Source organism: Poecilia formosa, unplaced genomic scaffold (assembly GCF_000485575.1).
Source record: "Poecilia formosa unplaced genomic scaffold, Poecilia_formosa-5.1.2 Scaffold257, whole genome shotgun sequence".
Classification (NCBI taxonomy): Eukaryota; Metazoa; Chordata; class Actinopteri; order Cyprinodontiformes; family Poeciliidae; genus Poecilia; species Poecilia formosa.
Window position 1 is genome coordinate 719,245 of NW_006800196.1, and position 14,512 is coordinate 733,756.

At 37.9% G+C, this 14,512-nt stretch overlaps 1 protein-coding gene across 2 annotated transcripts in view; it reads right to left on the reverse strand.

Annotated features, from left to right (window-relative positions):
• myo10l3 (myosin X, like 3) overlaps window positions 1–8,119 on the reverse strand; it is a 66,199-nt gene extending 58,080 nt beyond the window's left edge. For both annotated transcript variants that reach the window (XM_016680820.1, XM_007570285.2), the window contains exon 1: window positions 7,843–8,119. In XM_016680820.1, coding sequence (XP_016536306.1) covers window positions 7,843–7,863 — 21 coding nt within the window. In that variant the 5' untranslated portion in view covers window positions 7,864–8,119. The remainder of the gene's footprint in view (window positions 1–7,842) is intronic.
• Between the last annotated feature and the right edge of the window lie 6,393 nt (window positions 8,120–14,512).

Below are 14,512 nucleotides of genomic sequence, written 5' to 3' on the forward strand. Positions count from 1 at the left end.
AACATCATTCTAGTCTCAAGACATTTACAGATGTTTTGTTCCAGGTTTGCCATGTTTTTACCTCCACTCATCATCCATCAGCTCTGATGAAGAAACGCACTCCCGCAGCATGAAGCTGCCACCACAATTAAAGACATTTCATCTAATGGGTATATATTAACTATAATATTGATCATTTTGTTTCAAATGCAGAGAAGCTGGAGGATCAAAAAACATGAAGGAGACACTTCAACTGCTCAATGTGTACGGATAAAATGTGCCTTTCAGCATGTGAGTGTGAAACATGCAATTATCACCTGTAATGTTTTCCTAAGCAGGGAACGATTCATTCTTAACGGATGATGTTGCAGTGAAATGAAAAGGGAAACTTGGAGTGCACAGACAGACGAGATATTCACTCAGCACTGTGTTAGTGGTTCACTTTAAATTACAATGTAGACTTGAATAATTTAAGAAGCTGAAAGGAAACACAAACAAGCTGCCAGTTCATGCATTAGTCCAAGTACCCGGCTATAGATGTGTCTCTGTTAATTTTTCATGATTAAGCGAAATCAGAAGTAATGAAATGTGAAGTAGTAAAACTACAACAATATTATTGCTAAATATTGCACTTCATGCAATAACTACATTTACTCTTGTTCTCTGCACTCTTCTCTTTTCTTTTCTTTTTTTCACCATTATGATGTTTCCATCTATCTGCTGCAGCATCTCACTCATAATAAATCTTTACCAGGTCAAGAAATCAGGGACCACGAAATGCCATCCAAATGGTGAAAATATGTTATTGTCATCTGGAGAATTGATACACATCATTCTGAATGTTAAAAAAAAAACCCGACTGCAGATTAAACTCTGCAGCCCAGGATCCCTCAGTGAGAGATGCTTACTTCAGTCCTAATGAATGTTTGCTTCACCGCTTAGATCTGAAACTGCAGCTTTGGAAGTAATCTCATCATAGAACGCAATGCTTGCAAATGTTTTTTTTTTCCAACCGAGGCTGTATTTCCATGGAGTTAACCTGCACTCATGGGCTAGTGTAAGTTGAAGACACACATGTCCCATCCTATAATAAGCTGCCTATCCGCTGACAGTAATCATAGGAGGTTAAATAAGGAAAGTTAACATCTGGGCAGGAAGCAGTAATCACAGGTCGGCTGTTATTAAGCTGCCTGACGGGACTTCTGAACCAGAGGATTTAAGAGACTGGTTACCGTCACACAGCTTCTGCGTGTCTGTGCGTACCGGACAGCCAATAGGACGGCCAGCAACTTGTTTTTTTTTTTTTTTCGTTTTTTTTTTTTTTTCTGGTAGGCAAAGATGCAGGACTTAAGTTTCCAAACATGAATCACAGAAATAACACAACCCATGCATTTCATGGTTAAGTATGAAGGCACTATTAAAAATTATTTTCAGATGTGAATCTGAGGAAAAAGTAGCTGTTAGGCAAACAGTCTCCCTAGCTCAGATCAGAGATAATGTTTTGGAAATATGTGTTATGTTACTAAGATGAACTTAAGAGTTTATTCCAATCTCGTATAAAGTAATACATCTGAGTTATTGGAATTTATTTGTTAAAAAAAAACACACAAGAATTTCTACACTGCTGTAAGTGAGGGATGCCCAATTCCAGTCCTTTAGAGCTGCCATCCTGCAACTTTTAGATTCATCCCTGTTCCAACACCCCTGAGTGAAATGAATGGCTCGCTATGCTGAATGACATGCTGATGAGGATATTCAGTGATTTGATTGAGCCGTGTTAGGGAAGTGACGCATCTAAAAGTTGCAGGAAAGTAGCTCTGGGCACTACTAATGTAAACCATCAGTACTGGTCCATATTCTCTGCCAGTTAGGTGGCTAAAAGTCGACTGCTACTCTTGTTCCTTTCTTTAAAAAAAAAAAAAACAAAACGGAAGAAAATCAAGTTTTGTATGAAAACTTGTATGAAAAATAGCGTTACAGCGAGAAAGCTGTAGCTCTATTTGTCAATGGAGACATCCCTGCTCAGAAGCTTGAATTACCACCTTTGCATGTTAGTGAGTTTGGCAAAGGTCTGATCATTAACCATTCATTTGATTTTAGAGTCTTACATCCGAAAGTGCCAGGTAGTGGCACTGGAGTTGCAAACCTCTGAACTAAAGGAACACCACCTATTTCTCTAATTAACATAATAGTCAGTGTAGCTGGTAACCTAATCCTGAGTAATCAATCGACTATCATAAAACTATCACAACTGTGAATAAATGTTTATTTCTATATTTTCTATATTTTTTGACCAAGTCTCTAGAAATAACCAAACATCAGAGGTCATTGCATCAATGCTGACTCATAAACATTTAAAGCAAAACCTGCCTTAAAGCTAAAATGTGCCTATAAAAGCTCAACTTCTATCAAAAAACTCTGATCCCTCTAACATTTTTTCCAGGTGGATCAGCAGATGTAACTAAGACTCTACACATTGCCCGTCATCATGACCCCAGCAGACAGGAAGCCACGCGTCTGCACTCCGCTATTTGTTACTTCTGAAAACCTGTTGAAAGACAGGCGCATACGTTTTCCTCTGATGAGCACAAGCGCAGACGGCTTTGTATGAAGAGCTGAGAGACGTAGCTGATGGAGCTACAGTCAACAGCTTGGTGTCAGCAGGAGGTTATCATAGCACTGATCTCCCGACATGAAGCTGAGCTCACTGATAGATGGGGGGGGAGGTCAGGTTACTGATACAGTTATATCAAATACAAGCTGCTCTGCTGAATTCTATCACTAATACTCAACAGCCCGTTATAGTTTGAAAGCAGAGTTAAGCAAACTCTCATGAGCTACACCAGCTCACCTGACTGAGGGAGGATAATCCATGTTTTCTGGTTCACGGTTAGACAAAATATCTGTTGCTAATTAGCCTCTGCGCTGCTGTGACAGATTATCCAAACACTGGACTGAAGCAAAGCTGCAGGATTCCTACTGACGCACACACAAACCACCGCCTTCGTAATGATGCCCTCCACTCTTTAATCCTAAACAATCAGTGCTGTAAATTAACCACAGTTTCAACAGCACAGTTTGACAATCCGCTAATTAGGCCCGATAATGCTCACAATAACCAATTCATGAGTAATTGAGAATTAGGAGAGCTGCTTAAAGAAGATTTATAGGAATGCAGGCCTCATTTTTTTTTACCTCTCTTTCCTTCCTTCACCACATCCGAGCTTTACTTCCTGACAGTTTTCCTCACTTCAAGGGCCATCTGGATGGAAGTCTAGTCAAGATTGTTTGTATAGTATAATTCATACAAAAGGTAATCCAAAGTGCTTTATAGCAAATCACTTTAAAAAAAACCCAAGAGAATAAAAGAACAATTTAAAGACCACATGATTAGAAAGAAACTGATTTAAATTTTGCAAAAACGATTGGTTAAATGATGGTAACATCCTTATGAAAACAGGGAGCCAGTACAATGTAACATCCAAAATAAGATTATTTTCATTTAAAACCGTCACCCCTGCAGCCTCAGTGCTGTAATGTGGTTGAAAACGTATCTGGAAAGAACCGAAGAGAGTGTTTTTCTTAATCAAGAAGTAATACGTTTGTCGATTACCTTCCTTTGTAACAGTTTTTGCGCTAAAAATGCTCAAAAGTTGGGAGCAGCAACCTCTGACTCTCAGCTCTTTAAAGTAGGAGATGAATGATGTGACGACCGAACAGAAAGGCCATCGACGTTGCAGGAGGAAAATAGCCTAGAGACTCCAAACATGTTTCTCACAATGCCCATGTCATGATGACTGAACTTCTTTTTTTTTTACCAAGCTGGTAGATCCATTGCTCCCGACTAAATGGAGCCAGACATAAACAGCTCACCGCGTTCCTAGGGATGCTTCAAGTGTGTGGGCCTATATCTGTGTGTAGAAGGGTGAAGGTGTGAAACCTAAAGCTTTGCCACTACAGCAATACGACGATGGGATGACAGGAAGCCTTGACCTGGAATTTGCAGGGTCAGGGTTGGGAATTTGGGATTCTCTCTGTCAGAGTATATATAAGAGGAAAGAATTTGCAATGTAATGTAAGGAAGGAGTTAACAGGTGTGGTGAACTCCTCGTGTGGCTCTACAGAGCGCAGCTGCTGCCACTGCTATGGAGGAATCGTCGACCACGTTTACAAAATAGCTGAAATTCTACTTCATCAGCTGGATGTTTCACCGAGGATTTTAATATCTGAGGGGACATCTCATCTGTAAAAGGGTTAAAAGTGACAGCAAAGAAGCTCTAGTGAAATCTAATGAAGTCAGATATATATGCTGCTACCGAGTCCAGCAGCTGGTGGGCTTTAAAATGGAGTCACACTCACTCAGCGGACGGATTGGGCGTGGAGTCACGGCGCTGAGGTTTTTATGGTGGCGTGTCAGCTCCTGAGAGCCTTCGCTGATGGACAGGATGGGCGTTCAGGATGAGATCTTGGCATACACGCCCTCGTAGTCGCCCCTCCTCTTGACAGGCTGCCATGATTGCTGCCCTGTAACTATCTTCCCAGGCACAAACATCATCACACAAGGCACAACTCAGCCATGTGACGTGTCCTCGGGCCACTTTTTGTGTAAAATCATTCACAGTTCATATTGGACAATTTGATTATATTAAGCAGAGGTGGGCAGAGTACCCAACAATTGTACTGAAGTAAGAGTAGGAGTACTTAAACATATTTTTACTCAAGTAAAAGTAAAAAGTAGCCAGGGAAAATTAGTCAGGCTCCATGGTAACTCTGGAGGAGCTGCAGAAGACGAAAGAAATATGTGAAAGAAGGTGCTCTAATCTGAACTTTTTGTCCTGCATACAGAGTTTTATGCATGGCAAAAAAGCAACACTAGACGTCACCCTGAACATGCCCTCCCCACAGTGACACATGGTGGTGGGAGAATCATACTGTGTGGCTGTTTTTCTTCAGCAGGGAATCTGTTCAGAGCTGATAAGAAAGATGAACTGAGCTAAATCCAAGGGTGTCCTGAAAGAGAACGTGTTAGACGATATGAAAGACTATGGCAGCTCGCTAACCCTGAGCATTCCGCCACAGCATCAGTGAAGTGGTTCAGACTGAAGTGTGTTCACGCCAGAACGATCAAGTCAAAGTCCAGATCAAATCCTATTTATAATCTGAGGCAGTAATTGGAAAAAGGAAATGTTCAAATGCTTTCTCCATCCAATCTGACTGAGTTTGGAGAGTTTTACCAAAAAAAAAAAAAAAGAAGCAGGTATAAATTCAGTCAGTGAAACGTTGTTGGAGACAAAGCTCAAAAACCTCGCAGTCCTGAATGCGACGAAAAGACGTTCTACAAACTATTTATGCAAATCTAAGTAAAACAGACCTCTGAAGAAATCCTGACGCCAAACTACAACAGATTTTTCAAATGAGTTAAAACAAAATAAAATAGTGAAATAAACATATTACAACTTTGTTCTTTTTCAGATATCAAGGTCCCCATTAATGAATTGTGCTAAGGGTGCAACCCTGTTGCACAGTTTCACAAGGTTGAACTTAATCTCTCCTTTTGCATCCAGAACTGCTGCTTAATTAAATCCAAACTGTTAGTCTGCAGAATTTAAGAAACTGGCTTTCTTCCATGACACCAAAAGTCACTTAAAGAACCAGGGCAGTTCAGTCAATTTATATCTAACACAGTTTTTGTATTTTTTTTTACGGGTTATAATCATAACAAAATAAATGGTTAAAATAAATCATAATTTTACATTTTACATTATTTTTTATAAAATAACAATCATACCAAATAAAATCAGTTTGTTAGTCTGTAGTTGGATTATTGCTTTAAGGTAAATATTGTTGCAGCATCTTTGCAAAAGATGACTAGCATGGAACATTGTGGATCTACATTTATCATATATCAGACATGGCATCATGTAAATACAGATTTTAGAAACTTAGAAATGCAGAGATGTAAATATAAATAAATAAATAGAAACAGACAAGCAGTTTAGTTGAAATGAAATTTGAAAAAATCCGCAAGATAGATAAATTACAGATGATCCTAAATATTAATCTTCTCCTGCATAGGATATCTCTCTAATAAAGTCAGATTATGCAGCATAATCCAGCTCAGCGTTATCTGAGACAGCTGAATCCAAAATGTTTTCGTCTGAACATATTAGCAAGTAAAAAGAAAACAGTGTTTGAAAGTCACTTCACCTTACATAAAAGATCAGTTGATGACTTTTTGCGTTTTATCCAGTAACAACCGTGGACTTGAGTGTATTTAATTAAGAGTTTGTGTAATTTAATCTCAGTATAAATCCAGATGTTCTGTGAAGGCCTCAGAGGTTTGATAAAGAACATTTATGGGAGAGCAGCTGTACGAAGACCAACAAACACAGCAGATGAGTCAAAAGGTTAGCTTATTAAACAACAGCCTTAGCTTTAGCATCTTACAGAGCACAGTTCAATCTATTTCTTGAAAATTCAGTGTACGATACAACTACAAACCTAACTTGGAATGGCTTTCCACCTTAGCTGACAGGTTGGATAATCAACCAAAGAAGAGCCCAGCACTAAATCTGGAGGTGCAGCAGAGATCCACAGCTCAGGTGGGAACATTTGCTAAAAGAACAACTGTTCCACAAATCATGTCTTTGTAGAAGAATGGCAAGTAGAAAGCTATGCTGAAATAAAGCCACAAGAAGTCTTGCATATATTATCACAAGTCATGTAGCGCGCCAAGCATGTGGACGTGAGCTTTTGCAACTCCAAATACTCACTGAGTCAGTTGGCCCTGTTTATGTTCAAGTTGAGACTGAATACAAATGCATGCCACACTTTTTGAATTTTTATTTGTATTCTTTATCTTCCTCTATACACCCTACTTTGTGTTGGTCCAACAGTACAAATCTCAATAAAATACTATGAAGTTTGTGGTTGTAAAGTGACAAAATGAGGAAAATTACGAGGATTGGGAATAGTTTTAGTTTTAGTTGGCACTGTGGATGAAAAAAAAAACAGTATTCAAACATAAATTGTAAATTTAAACTGAAAATATGACAAAAAAAAACCCCCCGAAAACTTCCCAAGTTAGTAAGACTGCAAGAAGAACCTTTAGTGAGTTTTAGGCCAAAATATGGAATTATCTTTTTTTTGTGCAAGAAGCATGATCTATGAGTCTTACGTTGAGTCAGAACTCAGCACATCACCGAAGGGCAAGGCTGGTGCCGCCAACAGGAGGTACAAGAGGTGAACACTGGGAGGAAAATCCTACCAGCACCAACACACTGTCTCTCTGTCAGAGTCTGTGTCCTCCTCTGAGTCACAGGGGGATGACAAATCAGACCTGCATCCATAATTTCCCTTCAACCCTGAGGCGTTTGGGCTGAATGGCTCATGACACATCCAGCCAGCATGGAGCATGGTCAGCTTTTACAGGTAGATACTGACACAATGATATATATTTTTTAAAAATCCTCTAAATGAGGCTCTGATAATGGAACTGAATCAGTTTGTCCTGTTATTGTTTATTCTCCAGTTAGATGATAGTGAATAGTTGCGGATTTTTTTTTAACAGAGGCTTTTAAGTTTCCATTCGAGTCCAGCTCAGAGGAAGCAACATTGTTATAAAATCTAAAAATAAATGAAAAAGCATCACAAGAACAGAAAAAACTAAACTAAACAAACAAAAAACTAAAGTTACAAAAAAAAAAAAAAAAAAACTTACAGGTAAAAATTAAATGCGTCCGAAAAACACAGACGATAGAACCAAACAAAGAGCGTGGGGGGTCCCACAGTCACTCCGGGTTACACTAAAAGTAAGCAGCTCCTAAAACTGCGCTTAATGCGAAGAAAACTGATCCGACTTACCGCTGCAAAGAAGAAATCCATCTCCAACAGAGCCCGACCTCTCTTCTCTTTGTAATCTGACCTTAGGGTACCACAGCTGAGGAGGAGAAAAACCCCAAATCCCGAATAATTCCCATCCGCTTCCTTGAGGCGAATAAAACTTATTCTTTGTTATACTGATGCTGCTTGCTCAAAGGACTCTCTGTTGGTTAAATGCAGCCCATTTTCCAGCCCCGCTCTCGGTCACTTTAGGCTGTTTCCCGAGCCGGTTCGCCAGTGTCCCGACTTGCCGCTGAGAGTCTGTTTTTCTGCTGTCTAGTCATTTCAATGAGGCAGCCGGCACATTATGCAGAGAGGAGGAGTCTCCAGGAAGAGCGCGCCTCCCCTTCAGCATACGCCCTCTTTGTTTCTGCTCGACGTGGAGTTCTGTTATTGTAAAAGATGAACGCATTCCACGCATATGAGACAGGACCGCATTTATTCATAGGAAATGTTCACGTCCAGATTACTGTATGAAAAATTATCAATCTTGATTCTTCTCAAGATTTACAGAGAAGGAAGGGGGGGGGGGGGGGGAATCACAATCAAATGTTGCTTTTTCCATTTATTTCAGTAACTCAATTCACTCAATGAAGCACGTTTACACAGAGATAATTAGAAATGTGGGTTTAATGGAAAAATATCTTTAAAAACTGATTTCAGCTTGTTATTTTCAAAAGGCACTTTTGATCTGACAAATGAGCCTTGAATGCATATTGTAATTTACTGAATATGACTGTAGCTACTTGAACATTTGATTAGGCTCGTTTTCTTCATTTTTTGCAAGTGTTTTCTTGCATAAATTATTATTATTATTATTATTATTATTATTATTGTTTTCAGTTCAACCACAAATGCGTACTTTAGTTAGTCATGCTTATTCGGCAGCCAGTCGTCTGATCTTTCTATGTTGTCTTTAATAACCAAAAGGAATTAACACGTGTTGACTTTGACACCCCACACATGAATCAAATCAGGAAGCCTCCTCACATCACATTATTACCCCACTGGTGGAGAACAATACACTAATTAATTAAAGATTCTTATAAGGCTTAAGGAACGTTGACCCTTTACAAACAAACTGCTCATTTTCTCAGTGATAATAAAATACAGTAGTTTTGTCTCTTAGGTAAATGTCTCACTGCTAAATTATAATCAATATCTTTTTGGGCATAGGAATGGAAAAGCTTCTTGTGGTACATTTCTAATTGCTGCTTTTAAGGTTACAGTAAATCAGCTTTTGAGTGAACAGTCCAGCCACTGTTTTGTGTTCCTGTAAGGATTAATGCTGGATCAATTCTTGCAGTGCCAAAAGTAGTCTCTGCTGAGGGGGCTGCTGACTGGTAAGTGATGACAAATAACCTGATTCTCTGCAGAACGGAAACTTCTGCCTGATTCTTTGCCTTATATTTCTTGTGCTATAATGGGGACAATAAATACTGGAAAATGAATACCTTCTAAACCTTTTTCCAAATGTCACAACAAATATAATTTCTGGCGGTGAATACATTGTGATACCCTCACATTTAATCTATTTAAGATGCCTAAAATCACACAACCATATGACAAAAAGTGCACACAACTGAAACATCATCACTTGCATCATCATTTTCAGACAGCTCGGTCCTGTTTGAGTCTTATTTATTTTTAGTGCATTTGTTACTGTTGAAGAGAGACTCAACACCTTGGCTGTTTAATGAGTAAAACAAGGTTATTTTTAATGCCAACTTTGCATTAAATTATCATAATTTACAAAATCATGCAAAGTTGGCACTTTTAATGGAGTTTTAGAGCAACTTTGCATTAAAAGTGTCATTATTTACCGAATGACACTTCATGACAACTGTGATAAACATTCATAAAGACTTCTTTATGTTCATGACAGGTGTTATGTCATGTTTATGACAGTGTCATGTCAGTCTTATGCACACCCCTTCAAATAAAGTGTTACCTCAGCATTCAATGTATTCAAACTTTAATGTAATGTAAATAGCTGTTGATGTGTTTGTCTTTCTTTTAAGTGTTGCAGGTTCTATGTCAATGTTGCGTTTTTATTATGTCCTCCCTTTATGTAAAAGAAAGCTAAAAAACAAACAAAAAGCAACAAAAACGGAAAATAAGTTGTTGTTTTTTTATCTCTATAAAGTTGGTTTGGTAACATGGGAGAAAAAAAATTGTGGCTGCGACTTAATAATGGGAACGAGAATAATGAGAATGGCAATTACTCATTTATTTCGTGGGAAAGACTCAATTTTAACAAGTCATGGCCACAAATTTGTTTTCTTTTTTCCCCGACTCCACAGATTTCAGATGTATTCAACTTGATCGATAAGATCTGGCTAAATTCATTGAAAACATTTTCCACATATTTGGGGCTTTTACATAACATTAGTGTCTGACATTTTACACTGATTTCCAAACATTCAAGAGAATCAAATATGCTCAAGAAAATCATTTTACAGTTTAGAGAATCATGAAATATTAAGAAGTCCTAAGCCCCTCTTATGCTTATTGTTGTCACTTAAGAAATTATAATTAGGAGACGCCAAATTGATTAGTACAGATGCTTCATTATTATAAAGTCTCAGCGGTTTGTTGGGAATCATTAGACAATTCATCATGAACACATCTCTTAGATCAGAGATCATGTTGTAGGTGATTTTAAAGCAGTGTTAGCCTGCCCTAAGGCTAATCATTGAAAATTACACAGACGACTGTTCTGTCAATTATCTAAAAATGAAAAATAACACGACTAAAAACCTACCAAGACATAGCTGTCCACCTTGATTGGTAGTGTCCCTTCGAAACACATTATTTTTGTGTCTCGAAGGGAGTTGGTCACAAGGGAGTTAATTTTAAAAAACTTACTGAAAAAAAGGAGAAAAGTGGATCAATAATCTACAGCTAAGAGCAGGGGGTGCGGAAACTAACAATGCCAGCAGCATCACTTTCTAACAGGAAACAATCAAATTGATTAAATTGTATTTTCAGATATTTTATTGGACAGTTACTTAGTAAGACAAGTGTTCATATGTAAGGTAAGATATACCATGTTTATGCCCTAGCATGGTTGTCCTCAGAGTGCTAATGTTGTTAGCACCTAGCTGAGTGCCGAGTTCATATGCTACTACAATGGTAATGTATCTGGCAAAGAATAGCATAGAACTTGAGTTATTACAAGTAATAGCTTGCATTATCCGTGGCCATAAAAACACGAGGCCAATTTCAGCTCCTGGGCTAATAACTGACATAAACCCAAATATCGGGCAGAAAAATGTATACTTACATAATAAAAACGCACACAGGTCTCATACACACGGGATTAAAGGAGGATTGATGGTGGATGCCCCTCCATCTGAATTTCGCGCGTCATCCGGGTCACGTGACTGAAACCCAGCTTTGAGTCAGGAATACCGGTGGTCCGGTGTTATAACACCGGGAAATGACACAATCAAACAAAGAATCTGAAAAAGGGACGCAGAGTTTTGACATTAATTGACAACACTACGAGAGCAAGATAACAAGGTCCAAAGGGATCACATTTCACAGATAAGTAAAAAGTTTAAATTAAAAAAATATATAAGAAAGTGGAGAATAGGTTAGTTATGCTAACTTAACTTTTATAATAATTTAAAATAAGGCGACCCACATACATTTTGTGACAGATAATCAGGGGAGCAGCTGTTTAAGATGGCTAATCAACCACTGCTAGTGTTCAGGCGATCAATGATTAATGATCGCAAAATGAAAATTCAAAAACATAATTCTGCAACGGACAGAATGTTCTGTTTGGTGTTTTCACGAATTTCTTTGTGTGGGGAAATGTGTCTTTTTTTTTGCTTTTTTTTTACTGATGAACTTGAACTAATCTCCAGGGGCTGTTGTTTATTGGTTGTCATGGTAACGAGTCTGCGTGTGACGTTAAGCTGACAGGACAAATTGCATCATTTGCTCGTAGAACATGACAATATTCAGAGCAATAATCAAATAGGATGAAATATTTCATAAAGCAAAAAGAGCCAAAGTCTGTTAAATTTTAAATCATGGCTCCTGTTAAGTAAAATTAAATTATGTGCCATTACAAGGAGAAATTTGCATTGTTATCTCTTGTTTCTAGAACCGACAGAAACCCAACAATAGATTTATTAGAAGAGAGAATTTTACATATCCAAACAACAGCATCTCAGCTTTAAGCCACATTTTATAGAATCCAGTAATCTTGATGGCCACTCTAATCACCAACTGCCCCAACCAGACCCAAAAAAGGTTTTGGGTCTTTAATATTTGCTTCATGAAAGACACATCATATCTCATCTGCTATGTGTAAGTCAGCAGGACAAAGGTTTTGCCAACCAACTGAAGGACAACTGTGGAGTCAGAATCACATAATTGAAAAATACAAAGTTTGCGCTGACAAGGATTAATTTGGTTACACAGAAGTTACTTATTCTGCTTTTGAAATGTTTAATAACATTTTGATTGTTACAGAATCTCACGTTGTTGATGTTTTTAGCACTTGATAAAATCAGACAATAAAAGGCAACTATGTGATAATTCTTCACAAAAATTATTGCTGAATTATGAAACCGTTGTCATCTGTAGGTAAGCATTCAGCAAATACAGCTGATTCCATGAATTAGAATTTGACTGAAATTTTCCTTTGTCAGCAGTTCCATCACCAAGTGAAAGACATTATATAGATTAATTAGATTAAGTATGTTTTAACATATTTATATTTTGTATTATGTTTAATACCTCCTAAAAGATTACTTTTTGAAAGATACTATTAATCTGACAAGCTTGATCAGGACGTATGTCCTAATTTATTGAATAAGATTGTCTGGCATTCACATTTAAGTTTTGGCATTATTCTTAGCACTAGAAAAGAAAAGGTCTCCCAGTAAACTATGGGTGCATCAGCACCCTAACCCCATGCCCCCCGCTCCTCTTCGTCCCCACCAACTTTCAACACAAAGTTACACACTTGCCTGCGAAGGACATTGATATCCTCATGTCTTTTGAAAGACTTGGGTTTTAAGTTAACTGAGTATCAATATGTCACCCATGTGTTAAGAGAAACATGGTGCAGAGTAAGCTAAGTGCAAAGACTGATAATGAGTCTTTCTGTAGACTTTCTTTAGACTTATCAGAAAAAATGTTTGATTTTGCTGCAGTTATCCTTTATTGTTGGCCAAAATACATTTAATAAAAAACAATCAATGAATATGAACTGTGAGAAGTTGACAGAGAAAGAAATCTTCCAGCCTGAGAAGACAAAGAGAGTCAAGAATCAGCTTGGTCATCAAGGTTTAAAGACGAAAACTAAGAAACCCTTGATTGTTTGCACAAATAGTTTGAATGTCTGAGAAATGTCTGAAGCCTGTCTCACTGTGAAAGACTAATGAATTCAGCTTTCCGAACAAATTGGTAAATCACAGTCAGTTTATGATTAAACATGAAAAACGATTTGATTTTCACACGAGGCCAGATCAGTTTGAACAGCCTTTTCTCAGTCAGTAAAGAAATCATAAATTGAAAACTTTTTCATATATTTTTTTCAATTTATATTTGTTTCATATGTGCATTTGTTTGATAATCTGAAACAAAAGAAATCTTTCAGGGACAAAGTACGTTTTCAGAGGACTGTACACCATTATACAATATTCATTAAAGGCAGCTTCCAAGGTCATTGGGTCAACAGCCTGCAATCCCCCCTACCCACATAATAGTGAGCCCGTGGCAAAGTCATTCAAGTCGGCCCCCTTTGATAGCTCGTGATGCATAATTGTTAAGTCTGACCTTTTGACATGAGATTCACTGAGAGTCAGTGGTTTAGTATCCCTAAATCCTCAGTCACAGCCAAACCATAATATTGGTCTGCTGGAGATTGTTTGGTTACATAAAGCCTCCCTCCTCCCCTGCCCATCCATATTTGCTGCCTAAACAGTAGATGCTATTGATCCAAACTGAGTTACGTCATCACAGCAGTTTCCACTTGTTATAATTTATGGCTCCGGTCAAGCAAAACACTCAAATTTGAGTATTTTCATTTTACGTACAGAAAAAACAAGTATCGATAAGTTCTGAATGAAATATTACATAAGAGCATCACTGATGTGTGGACTGCAGACTCTGAAGGTCCTCAACAAAGAGTGAGCTTAAATACTATAGTGAACAAATAAAAATATTTGTCTATTTTGCATGCATAGTATTACGAGGATGATGATGTTGAAGTGACTGATGAGTGAATAATTTGCACAGAAGTAAAAGTACATATGTAATGATTTTTGCTGACTAATTTCACTAATGAAAGTGATGTTCCATTTGCTTGTTCATTTCTCACATGATGGGCCCCCCTGGAGTCAGGGGAGCAGTGGATTAAACTCTTGGACACACTCATGGAGCAAAACAAACAGGGGGAAGGTGGCAAGAAGGTTAAAACTGATTGAATCTCATATAATTCGACATAGATAGACGAGGGGGAAAAAAGCGCAGACACCCTGAAATACAAACACAATCCCTAACAGAAGTGATTCAATATTTATTGGATCACTCCAGCAGGCAGTAACACATTAAGGTGTGAATACGGTCGATGATAAATCTGTCTACAGTGTTTATTAAATTACATGGAACATGACAGAGCCAGCTGGTC